At 40.9% G+C, this 13509-nt stretch overlaps 1 protein-coding gene across 1 annotated transcript in view; it reads left to right on the top strand.

Annotated features, from left to right (window-relative positions):
- Positions 1 to 8013, top strand: part of lrrc75bb (leucine rich repeat containing 75Bb) — a 39581-nt gene extending 31568 nt beyond the window's left edge. The window contains exon 4 of the mRNA XM_036595209.1: positions 7161 to 8013. Coding sequence (XP_036451102.1) covers positions 7161 to 7695 — 535 coding nt within the window. The 3' untranslated portion in view covers positions 7696 to 8013. The remainder of the gene's footprint in view (positions 1 to 7160) is intronic.
- Positions 8014 to 13509: the final 5496 nt, after the last annotated feature.

Genomic DNA, 13509 nt, shown 5'->3' with positions numbered 1-13509 from the left:
AGTTTTAAATACAGTATTTAAAAAAATAAATAGAATAACCCTCGCGAGTTGCCGATCATGTTTCAAGACTTCGCAGCATAAAAACAAAATCATTTTGACTGTTGCTGTTAGCTTCCTTTGAAAGTGCTGGCTTGAAACAATATGCTAGTTTTTGTTTGATTTTGAAAGACCAAGTAAAACCAGTGATATATATAATAAAAATCTGATATAAAAATCTTATTTAAATGTGCGCAAAAGTATGCAAAATGGGATGGCCTTGCATTTATCATTTATCTTAATATCTTTGTCATTTTATAGGCAGCCTTGCCGAGAAAGTCACCCACAGTGGAGATCCAGAGAGCCAGAGAAATGTAGAGCGCAGTAATTCTGCAAAAATCAGAGTAACTGAATTCAAACTTTACAGAATTATTATTTGTGAACTGTGTCAAATATTGTATGTCAGTTAGCCTTGACAGAGCTGCGCGGGCTGGAGTGGGACAAAACATTTCGGTTGTGGGCAGAAGTGGGAGAAATGATTCTGATTTTCTGTGGGAGTGGGTGGGAGTGGGATGAAATCTTTTGGAAGTGGGCAGGGGTGGGTCTAAAACCTCTACTTTGAAGTTGACTCTCAATTCCAGAATGCCTGGAATTGAAGAATCAGTACTTTCTGGGATCGACTCCCAGCCCTACCTACACATCTCCTCTTGCCTCATCCTGAGCTGTTTTTGCTGTTTTTCTGTTTTTCTTTCTCTGTGTGAGCTCTGATGGGTGAGTTATTGTCCAGGGATCCTGCAGAACACACACACAGTTATGTAACACACACAGACACACAATCTTGCCTTACATTCTTCTTAAGGACTTTAATAGGTTTCTGTTGATTTTTGTATTACTGTAGCCAAGCGATACTACACCTAAACCTAAACCTAATCATAAACTTAACCCCAGTATCCAAAAGGCAATTTTCTGCTCTGTCAGTTTTTCCAAAAAAAATAAGTGATTTGGGGTGAAAACAGCACACGCTCAAGTGAGGAGCAGCACAAATTTTGAGCAGAAATATCATGCTGTCCTATTATTGTGAGAACATGTAGTCCTTACAAGGATAGCAAGACGTGTACACACATTATACACACACACTGCACTGTTGTGTGTGTCCTGGCATCACACAATTGAATCCACGAATATCACACACACATAATCTGACATTTTAATCAAAGCTTCTGGAGGTTCTTGACGTTCCGGTGATTTACAGATTTAATAACATTTTTGTTCTGATGTTTATTTTCCCACATCATCACTGAAATAATCACGCCTCACTCTTCTGTACGCACACTTTCCACATTACAGGCATGCACACTTTATAAAGACGGTTCTTCTAAGGCTCTTTATTAAAGTCATGGTTCTATTTAGAACCATGAGTTCTATATAGAACCATTTGCATTCTTAAACGGTTCTCTGCATGGTGAAACGGCTCGTCAGATTGATGGAGAATGGTTCTATATAGCACCACAAAAGGTTCTCCTATTCTATACAAACTTGACACTAACAATAGCAGAACACTTTGTGGTGCTATATAAAACCTAGGGCCGGACACTATGACAGTATGTTTTTTTATCATGATAAATTATGTCACAATATGATACAGCATGCTTTTCTAAACATATGGATATCGTCAGTACTTGTAGGCACTGACCAACTGCATGATTTATTATAAAGAGAGTAAAATTAGTCCCTTTTAACTGGATCTACTGCCAAATACTGAATATTAATCACAGTTTTTGATAGTATTTTTAAAATATAGCTTTGCTGGTTCTATAAAAAAATATAACTGACTTTATTTATGATATTATTGTTAAATTATTTATTAAACTTCTAAAAAAATGATGATTAAAAGTGGCATTTTGTCCAACACTTATCCACCAGTGGGATGCCCGGAAAACACTGTCCTCTCAGGTGTCATGCAGACCGTGTACCTACATCATCACAGAGTATGTTGAAAAGCTAAAAGCATCAGTTACAGTCATCCTGAAGCTTTTAAGCCTCCTTTACATGTTAGGTACATCAGCTTTGTAGCTAAAAAAAACTTCAGACACCAAACATGCCCGGCTAATGGACCACATTTGGGGTAATCAGGGGGGGAAGTGGGTGAATTTGGTATTTGAGAAGCAGGTGGCTGTGCTGATCTCCCTGTCAGTCACATGGTCTCTGTGTTCATATGAAAGTGTGTCAGTGGGTATTTTTAGCATGTTTTAATTCAGTAGTGAGGGTCAGTCAGGGTCAGTACGGGACAGTAATGGTGAGTTGATTCCAAATGAGCCAATTCTTTGACTCCAACACGTCTGGTAGTTAGCATCGACTCTTGGCCAGTGATTCTTTGAGTTGAAATCAATCAATCAATCAATCAATCAATCAATTGACCTTTATTTTCATTCAGAAACACACTGAGGATGATCCTCATTTTCAGTGCTGCCGAGCACTTACAGCACAAAGTGACTGAAAAGAAATTAAAATGTAATTTAATCAGTTTAAAGTGAACAGAACTACATAAACAAATTGACAGTAAAATCAAACTAAATCAAACAAGATAAAAGGGAAAAAAATTAAGAGAACAAGTCAAATTTAAGATGACAAACAATAAAATAAATCAAACCAAGATATAGTAGTTAAAACCAGTTAATACATTTCAACATAATAGGATAAATAAGGCAAACTAAAATTCAGTCAAGTAAAAGGATTGCTTGGAGTCAATTCTTTGGCTTTGCAGACACACACTCTCAGCCTGACATGCACTGCCAGCCTATTAATGACATCACTGCCACGACAGTGTTTTGTTGGTTTGATAAGCTAAAACAGCGACCTGCATACTGTTGGGCTACATGAGTTACACTGAGTGGACTTTAGCTTTGTCACACTGATAATAATGAAATGAAATGTTATGGTGATTTACAGAATAAAACCTACCATGACGATAAGACATTATGTTGGGTTCATTAGCAGAAAAAGCAAACAGGCTACTCCTGAAATGCACAATGTGAAAAGCACATTAAATGGAATTCTCCAGCTGTGTTATGTACAGAAAATGGATTGTTGTGAGATGATTATTGAGAACTATGATGATGATACTGTTTTAATGTTAACGTGCCGTTGGGGCACTTCTGCCAGTGTGGCACAGAATGTATGTGTATGTGACGTCACTGGGCTGAGTGCATCTGCAGATAGACTCTACTGAAAAACTGGTAAACAATGTCGAGGACAGTTTAGCTCTCTCAGGTTGACAATGTCTTATGCGACAGCAAAGGACGTCATACGTTAAAGAATAAATCTTGGTAACGCTGCATGCTAGAGACTTTCATTTTTTCCTGGAAGGGTAGCATTGTGCCGTTTTAGTGAGGGCTCCAGTGTGATCCCTTTCAGAAGCTTTGTAATCCAGTCTTGAACTGCACTGTCTTTTTGGATAAAAATAAATCAAATCATAATAACAATTTCAACACTGAATGTCTTCTAAGATTATTTATCTGTTTCTCCATGTTGATAAGAGTTGTTGCTGTTAGCAGGGCTGGTAGGCATCCATGGGTTGAGTCTGTTGCCCAATTAGAGGCTGTGTTCCTGACTTGTCCACCAGTCAGTGGCTGTGTTCCTGACTTGTCGACTTATTAAGAGGCTGTGTTCCTGACTTGTCACTCAATCAGAGACTGTGTTCCTGACTTGTTGGCTAATCAGAGACTGTGTTCCTGACTTGTTGACTAATCAGAGACTGTGTTTCTGACTTGTCGACAAATCAGAGGCTGTGTTCCTGACTTGTCACTCAATCAGAGGCGGTATTCCTGACTTGTTGACTGATCAGAGACTGTGTTCCTGACTTTTTGACCAATCAGAGTCTGTGTTCCTGACTCATCAACCAATCAGAGGCTGTGTTCCTGACTTGTCAACCAATCAGAGACTGTTCCTGACTTGTTGATTAGTCAGAGACTGTGTTATATAGTACTTTCTTTGTCTCTAACATTTAGTTATGGTTTCCTGGAGTGGGATTAAGCCTAATGAAGTCACTCAGTGTGGCTTGGGCAGCCTTTAGCTGGTTGCTGGTGGTCTTCTTGAAGACAGGAAGCAAGTTTGATTGTATTGCGTGCAAACTACATTTTTAAAAGCATTTGAGCCTGTAACACCCGCCGCTCAGTTAGCGAAGGCTATATTTATTAACTAACATCACGAGACACAAACATTTAAAAGTGGATATGAAAATAATAACATGACTCTCTTTATCCCTTTGAGCACACATGTCAAACTGGGGACCTTTGGGGCCAACTAATCCAGCTCCAATGAGCTACAGCGCAGCGCAGACCCTCAGTGTGAAGAGAGACTGGAGCTGTTTTGCGCTGTATTTTTGTATGACTGTGAGTCTGCTGTGAGGATATTTACAGTGTGACAGCACCAGAGAAGCTGTCTGCTCTGTAAACGTCTGATCTATGACAGACTCTGGAACGATTCCCCCATAATTCAGTCAGAGAGGAGAGAGAGACAGAGAATGCTGGGAGTTTAAATTGAAGTCTCTCTCTCTTTAATGCTCCCTCCGTAATGATGGATGGAATCAGACATGTGGCCTGCAGTGTAGCTCCAGAGTTCTGTAGTTTTGTTTTGCAGCTCATTTCTTTTCACCCATGTTGCTTTTTCTGATGCTGTGAGGCCATGTTTAAAGCGTGCGTCTTTCTGACCAAACATTTAACCCACAGATGGAAGAACAGTCACGTCAAAGGCAATTATACAAGATCTAACATACTTTAAAGGCCCAGGCACACTAGCAAAATTACATTCATTTCAATAGAATTTACTGAAATGAGTAGTTCTGTGCCCCAAAACTATAATGCCAACCAATCAGCACTCAGTATCAGTAATGCCAGCCAATCAGCACTCAGTATCAGTAATGCTAACCAATCAGCGCTCAGTAGCAGTAACGCTAACCAATCAACATTCAGTAGCAGTAACGCTAACCAATCAACATTCCGTAGCAGTAACTCTAACCAGTCAGCATTCAGTAGCAGTAATGCTAATCAGTCTGCTCTTAATAGCAGTAATGCTAACCAATCAGCACTCAGTAGCAGTAATGCTAACCAGTCAGCACTGAGTAGCAGTAATGCTAACCAATCAGCACTCAATAGCAGTAATGCTATCCAGCCAGCACTCAGTAGCAGTGATGCTAACACATTTAGGACTTTTGACTGATCTTGGACTTTAGACTAAAATCCTTTTGCTCTGAGTGACCCTATATCTTAATTATGTTTATTTTATTAAATTAATGATTGAATATTCCAAAACAATCATAACTCCACCCGAGCTTTACTAGTCACTGATTGTTTCGGTAGTGGCAATTTTATCTTATTTCGATCAGAAATCAAGAACTCCATCCAGCTTTGAACAGCTGTACACATTAAAACACTAAAAAGTACTGAACTGCATAAAATATGACAATTCTTAATGTTCTACACTGATTTTCAGACTTTGGGACACATTTACTTCAAAACAATGGGATCTACCTGCTCACCATGTGGCCATGAAGGACAGGGATGCAGCCTCACTTTCTGCTCTAAAATGCAGGGGCGTGGCTAAAATAAGGCCCCAGTAGTTTCAGTAGTTTTCCAATTAAAAATTAAACTAATGGTAAATGTAAATCATTCAACTTCAATTTAAAAGAAATTGAAAAGATCTTAGATTATTATTTTCAGAAGTGTAAATTTAGAGATTAGGGTTTGGAACAGGCACCTCCCAACAGAAAGTATCCTATAAATGATTATTGTGTATATATTTAGCTTATTACTGTCTCTATTCATGACTTGGGTTTAAATAGATCAGAACAGAATCCTTATAAATATTTAGGATCTGAAGAACTTATGTGAGAGTTATGTAGGGACTGTATTGTTGATGTTAAGGATGTTGTAACAGTTGTGTGTGTAAATTGTCCTGAAAACTCCTGGAAATCACTTCCTAAAAAAGAGTGGGAACCCTGGATTAGGGTTTTTTCGAAGGACGTATTTATCCGCTGCTCTGCTCACACAGCACTGATTCGGCCCCCCTCACTGCTGGCATTTGGCCTCGTCACAATGTGGAGCGAGGGTGGAGGCGTGAGCTGTGTTGTTTCCGGGGCAGAATCTCTTCCCACACAGACGGAGAGCATGTGAGGATCTCCTGGAGAAAAGCCCTCTGATCCGATCAGCCAATCAGAGCGCAGAGTCACTGCAGGCACTTTAATCCTGCAGAGTCAGCACAACGCCCCCGCCCTCCACATCCCCCCTTACTGTAATAACAACACAGAGAGAGAGAACGATGGAGAGAGAGAGAGGAGAGAGACACACAAAGAGTAAAGAGAGAGAAAGAGAGAGATAGAACAGAGAGAGGAGAAAGAGCGAGACCGAGAGTAAAGAGAGAGAGAGAGATAGATACACAGCAAGAGAGATTAGAGAGAAAGAGAGAGATACACAAAGAGACAAAGAGAAAGGAAAAGATAGAGATGAAGAAGAGAGACCGAGAGAGTAAAGAGACAGAGTAAAGAGAGAGACAGAGATACACGAAGAGAGAGTAAAGAGAAATAGAGAGACAGAGAAAGAGAAAGGAAGTGATAGAGGAGAAAGAGAGACAGAGAGAGAGTAAAGAGATAGAGGGTAAAGAGAGAGAGTAAAGAGAGAAATGGAGAGAGAGACAGAAAGAGAAAGGAAGTGACAGAACAGAGAGGAGAAAGAGAGACAGAGAGAGTAAAGAGGCCAAGAGTAAAGAGAGAAAGAGATACACGAAGAGAGAGAGTAAAGAGAGAAATGTAGAGAGAGACAGAGAAAGAGAAAGGAAGTGACAGAACAGAGAGGAGAAAGAGAGAGAGATATACGAAAAGAGAGACTAAAGAGAGAAATAGAGAGAGAGAGAGAAAGAAAGGGAGTGACAGAACAGAAAGGAGAAAGAGAGACAGCGAGATATAGAGACACAGAGGAAGAGAGAGAAAAAATGAAACAGAGAGAGGAAGTGATAACAGAGAAACAAAAGGTGTTACTTTAACATTTGAAAAAAGTGTTTTTCAAGCAAGATTGGTGTAATTTATTATTAAAAAAATGAAACGTTTAATATTTTAATGTCAAATTCTCTCTGAGTCTTCAGTGAATGTAATTCTGGCAGAATTCTGATGATCGTATGTTTCTGTTTTCCAGTCTGAAAACCACCCTGAAGAAGAAGTTTGCGGGCGATACAGTGGACCTGTCCGGCATACCTCTGTCCAGCCGGGACCTCCAGCGTGTCATTTTTTACCTCCACAGCTACGGCTTGTCCGTGGTGGCGGTGGACCTGAGCTTCACAGAGCTTCAGGACGACGGCCTGCGCCTGCTGCTGCCCTCACTCAGCCTGATGCCTAAGCTCTCCACACTCGCTGTCAATGGTAACCGGCTGACCACCGCTGTCCTGAAGGACCTGACCGAGGCGCTGAAGGACCCAAAGAAGTTCTCCAACCTGGCCTGGGTCGACCTGGGCAACAACGTGGACATCTTCACCATTCCTCAGCCGCTGCTGGTGGCTCTGCGGCGGCGCTTCGGCCTAAGGAGCAGCCTGCCCACCATCTACGAGTACAGAGAGACAAAAGACGGCCACTACGGCCTGGAGGCGTCTACCGAGGAAGAGGAGGAGGAACTGGAACCCTTGAACATGGGTGAGAACACTATGAACATCACGCTGCACTTCACCGAGAGGTGATGAGACCTGAGTTCTGTATGGGTTGTAGTTTCATTGGTTCCTGTGAAACGATTCAGGGTGATCAGAACCAGAATCTCCCCCCGAGCAGCGTCTCCTGTCAATCACAGCAAACTCTGGAGCCCTGGAACACGGAGGAGAAAAGCAGGAACATCATGCTGAACTTCTCTGAGAGGTAATGGGAGTTTGGTTCTTCATGGTCTTCTTGGGTTCTCCAAGGTTCTCCATGGGTCTCCCACGAGGGATACCCAGAGTTCTCCAGGATTCTCAAAGGTTCCTTGATATTCTCCAGGGTTTTCCAGGATTCTTCATGGGCTTCCCTATGTGGATCACCAGAGTCCTCCAGATTCCCCAAAGTTCCCAAAAGTCCCTTGGGGTTTTCCAAGATTCTCCATGGGCTTCCCTGTCTGGATCACAGAGTTCTCCAAGATTCTCAAAGTTTCTTTGGCGTTGTCATGGTTTTCCAGGACTCTCCATTTGGATCACCAGAGTTCCCCAGGGTTCCCAAAGCTTACATGGGGTTTGACATGATTTTCCAGGATTCTTCAGAGTTATCCAGAATTCTTAGTGGTTGCTCAGGGTGCTCCATGGTTCTCCTTTCACTTGTCACCTTCGAGTTCTCCAGAGTTCTCAGTGGTTTCCATGGGTTCTCTTCTGCCAATGTTCCTGTTCTCCCCTGCCTCAGCATTTGCAACCAACGGAGCAGAAGGTCAGAACAGAGGAGAGTGGAATAGCGAGAGCATAGGTGGCCAAGCAATCAGAGTTCATACAGATCTGTAAGATCTCCAAACGCAGACGGACCACAAACAGAGATGAACACACAGTACTGAGAGTGTTTATGTACACGCAGCGCTGTAATTAGCGGTTAGCATGTATGGACGCACCGTTTGGGTTTTGTTGTGCATCAAACATGCCAGTGGTCAGTGGGTGGTCACAAACTGCTCCCAGTTCTTTCCTCCTGCTGAACCTCAATTACAGGAGCCGACCGTCTGCGTGTGCTGCCTCCGCTCGTTAGCGCAGACCCAATGCAGACAACCGGGAGACTCAACAGCACTGACCAATCAGATTAATGCTTTATTAAATCAGCCTGCTGGGTTCAGAGGAATGAACGACGCGCTCCTGCATGAACTCACAGTTTTTTATTCGGACATTTTGTTTCTTATGCTTGTTTTGATTATTAATTTGAGAATTAACTGAGTTCTTGTCTTTTTGGGGTTTTTCAATGATTTTTAATACTAATAATAAGAAGTGCTGTGAACTCCCTTCATTTGTTTAATTTTTGGTCAAAACAGCCATTAAGTACCAGTTATTCACTTTTCAGCATCTTGAAAAAAAATACTCAACAACTAAATCTAATATCAGATGTTTTCAGTGTTCAATGTGTCACTCTTTACCTTTATTTCAGCTTCCTTTCTTCTCAGGAGACTCACTTTCAGTTTCTCAAAGAAATCTGCAGACACACCTCCGAAGTTCAGTCTTAGAAGTTGGTTTAGCATTTACTGCACATTCAGTGATGTTGAGATCTGAGCTCTGGGGTTATCAGTCCATTGTTCAGAGAACACCAGCAGCTTCATCTTGTTTGTTTATTAGTGTTTACTCGTCAGTGTTTGCTTTGTTCAGTCTTTACTTTTGTGCACCCTAACAACCACCTGAAAGACCTGTTGGACACCAAAACTCCTCCCATCAGATAAACAGCACTTAAAGCTTTCATCTTTAAGAAAAAGAGAAAATCAAATTGCTTCAGATCTGAAAACATCCACAGGTGTTTCTGTCCATCCTTCCACTGTGAGAAGACAACTCAGCGCTATGGGTCTGAAAGGATGTGTAGCTGTCAAGAAGCCTCACTGAGAAAAGGAGACAGACACATCAAACAAAGAAGCTGAACAATGGACTGACCACCCCAGAGTCCAGACCTCAACATCACTGAATGTGTTTGGATTACTTCAGAAAATGATCAGCCAACTTCTAAGACTGAACTTTTGAGGTGTGTCTGCAGATTACTTTGAGAAACTGAAAGTGAGTCTCCTGAAAATAATGGAGGCTGTAATACTGAAGTGACACACTCAAACAGCTGAGCTGAAATATCAATAACTTGTACTTAAAGGCTGTTTTGACTGGGAGTAAAATAAATAAAGGAGGGGTCTCTTACTTTTGCACAGCATATTAGCATTTAGCACATCTGTGAAGTTTAGTTTTTTGGTGTTTTTTGGGTTACACTGTATTATTTCAACAATGATGATGCAACAAAATGAGCAGAGATCAGTTATAATGTAATGAGGAGTTTATAATTGATTGTTATTGATAAAGTGCGTGTGAGTATGCATGTGAGAGTGCCGTATTCACGGAGAAGCACTGAACGCTTTTGAATGCGGACGTGTGTCTGATTTGCACTTCATAAAACTGGTTGGTTGTGTTTGGGACCCTCTGGGTCAGACGTGGTCTCGTAAATGTGGGTGGCAGCCAGGATTATAACAGTGTTTACTTTTTCATTGGTTTTTATTTTTGTTTAGTTTCTTTTTTGTTTAGTTTCTGTCTTCAGATTAGTTTTAGTTGGTTTGCACTGACAGTTTTTACTTAGACTTTCCTAAAAGATGTTAGTGTAGGTTTTTTATTTGGTGTGGTGAATTTGTTGTATAAAGACAGTTAAAGGGGCCTATAATTCTAATTTTTAGTGTTCATAATTTTAATTTTGCTCTACTAGAACAGATTTACAGGTTCAATATTTTAAAAACACATTTTTTCCTCATACTGTTCATCTCTGTTCACCCTCTGTCTGAAATGCTCTGTTAGAGCTCCTGTTTCTTTAAGCCCCGCATCCTGATGAGCCCAGCATGCTCTGATAGGTCATCTCACCCACTCTGTTCTGTTTGGTTAACCCCTTGAACAGCTTCTTGCTACAAGCTTCGCCCCCACACCTCTCTGGCTGTTCTTACAACGGCGATGGTCAATCCTGAAAGTCAGGTAGAACAAGCTGGACTGGAGCAGGACGTTTCAGAGCGGGAACTTAACTGTTTGACTTAACTGTTTTATTTGATGTCAGTTTCTTTCTGCTCTATTTCCTTTTATTTTATTGTGTTTTGCTATTGCATTGCAGCTGTTGTGTTTGATGTTAATTCTTTTACTGTTCTATTTTATTGAATTTTATTTCTAAAATGCTAGTTTTCCTATTATTATTAATATATTATCTTAGTTATCTTAGTTGGTTCTTTTACTTAACTTTAATGTTTTCATTGTATATTGTTATTTTATCCCTATTTCTTATTTGATTTGTTATTTTTATTTTTATTTGCTTGTCTTGCTGGTTTTTATTTGTTTTAGTTGATCGATTTCATTTTAACTTTTTTCAGTTCTGTTTAACCTGCTCAGCTACATTGTAAATAAGGATCACCCTCAATGTACGTCAGAGTTGAAATAAAGATTGATTGATACTTTGTAGCTCTTATGTGTGAGGTTGTGCGGAGCTCGCCAGTAGGCAGACGACAAGAATTGTGTTACGAAATGTCTTTGTCTGATGTAGGGAACTAAGGGGCCCAAACCCTGAAAAACAGCCTCAGCCCATTATACCTCCTCCACCAAACTTTACTCTTGGCAATATGCATTCTGGTAGGTAACATTCTCCTGACATTCACTAAACCCAGATTCATCCATCAGACTGCCAGATAGAGAAGCGTGATTCGTCACTCCAGAGAATACGTTTCCGCTGCTCCAGAGTCCAGTGGCAGCGTGGTTTACACCACTCCAGCCAATGCTTGGCATTGCGCATAGTGATCTTAGGCTTGTATGCAGCTGCTCAGCCATGGAGACCCATTTCATGAAGCTCCTGATGCACAGTTCCTGTGCTAATGTTGCTTCCAGGCAGTTTGGAGCTCCGTAGTGAGTGATTCAACTGAAGAAGGCACTGTGCACTTCAGCACTCAGCCGCCCTGCTCTGTGAGTTTGTGTAGTCTACCGCTTCATGGCTGCTTCAAGCTGTTGTTGCTCCTAGATGCTTCCATTTCACAATAATAGTGCTTACAGTTGACAGTGGCAGATCTAGCAGGACTGAAATTTTACAAACTTGTGACAAAGGTGGCATCCTGTAACAGTGCCATGTTTAAAATCACTGAGCTCCTCAGTGTGACCCATACTGCAGGTGTTTGTCTATTGTGACTGTAAGGCTATGTGCTTGATTTTATACACCTGTTAGCAATGAGTGTGGCTGAAACACCTAAGCTCAATAATTAGAAGGGGCGTCCACATACTTTTGGCCATATAGTGTACTTTGGTGAACATAAAGCTGAGTGTTGAAGATAAATATAAACAGAGCATTAACACAGATCTGAGTTTTATTACTGCATTGAAAAGTAATAATGAGAGAACTGACCTGTCAGATAAAGGCACAGTGTCCCCAAACCTCTGACTGGCAGAGTGTGTCAGTGTTGGGTGACTGTTTTTTGGTGTGTAATTTTTTGTGCTGCAGTGTTGTAGTGTACGGCCTGCTGAGACTGTTCCTGCCATGCAGAATAAACAGTGTTTGTTTGTAAACAAGCGTCTTCATTAATGAGGTTTGGAAATGCACTCCTGCTTTCAGTGAACTGGATTCTTTGAAGAGATCAAACAGAGCGGGGCTGGCTAATGAAGAGAGGAAACTCAGAAAAGAAAGAGAGAGAGAGAGTGTGGGGCGCTATTGAAATTCCTACTTAACTCAGAGCACTGCTACAGTAGTGATAATTCACTCAAAAACAAGTAAAATTATTTAAAGAGCCCAAACCCTACTTTTCTTTTGCATGTTATTTTTTCCACACCTGAGCTCCACTTATAGTGTTTGTGTAAGTTTATATACAAAAACCGTTATAACACAATTTTTACTTTGTCCCTTAGAATTAAACAAACTATTGTGCCTTTAAGACTGACTTATGTAAATGACCTGTGCTCTGACTGGCTGCCCTGCATTCAAAAGTCTGCGCTCAAATACTTCTTACAACTTCAGCATGAATGGGTGGGGCTAAACTGCTGTAGGCTCGATTTATGGAAATTCATTGCTTTTTGTGACATCACAAAAACAGTAAATTCAAAACAGGCAGTTTAGTTTGCATATACAGACTGTAAAGTGAAAGGTGCATTTTGAAACTTTGAAACAATGTTTACATACAACATCAAACGCTTTCATTTAAAATGTGTATGGGAAATGCCATGATGTTTACTCTTTAATAAAGAAGAGTACTGAAAGTAAACTACTGTTTGCTTTGAGTTACTTCAATATTTATCTTACTCCAATGCTAAGGTCGCACCCAAGCTAACCCATCAGCTCATTTTAGATGTTAGCTTACACTAGCTAAGAGTGCATTCCATTTGAACTGTGAAGTCGCAATATCCGAGTTCCCAGTAGGTAGTTTCAACTGGCACCCCCCCTCCACAAGTCGGACTTCCTACTCTGAAACTCAGGAGAGCCTCACCACCCCCGACCTCAAAATCCAAGATGGCTGCATCACACATAAGCAGTAAGTAATGGAAAAACAAACGTACTCTCTGCGCCTTCATTGTTCTCTGATATGAAACTGTTTAGAGTAATAAAGTTCCCCTCAGAGCAGCTAGCCCCGACTCTGAGACTGTTTAGAGTAATTAAGTTCCCTTAGAGCAGCTAAAAGCACCTCGAAACTTAAGGACAAAGGATCTATAGGGCAACTTAACCTAACTAACATATATCTAAAAGAGAATTCTTATCGAATAAAATAGCGTCGAACCTTGACTGCACAAATGAAAGATAGCCAGCCTTACTTTGAAGTCGGGAAACAGGACTACGGGTCCTCCGAGATGGGTCGCTTGAGGACCGGCTGG

The sequence above is a fragment of the Colossoma macropomum genome, unplaced genomic scaffold (genome assembly GCF_904425465.1).
Source record: "Colossoma macropomum unplaced genomic scaffold, Colossoma_macropomum, whole genome shotgun sequence".
Taxonomy (NCBI): domain Eukaryota; kingdom Metazoa; phylum Chordata; class Actinopteri; order Characiformes; family Serrasalmidae; genus Colossoma; species Colossoma macropomum.
Note: the sequence above shows the minus strand (reverse complement) of the source record. Positions and strands in the feature narration are given on the sequence as shown.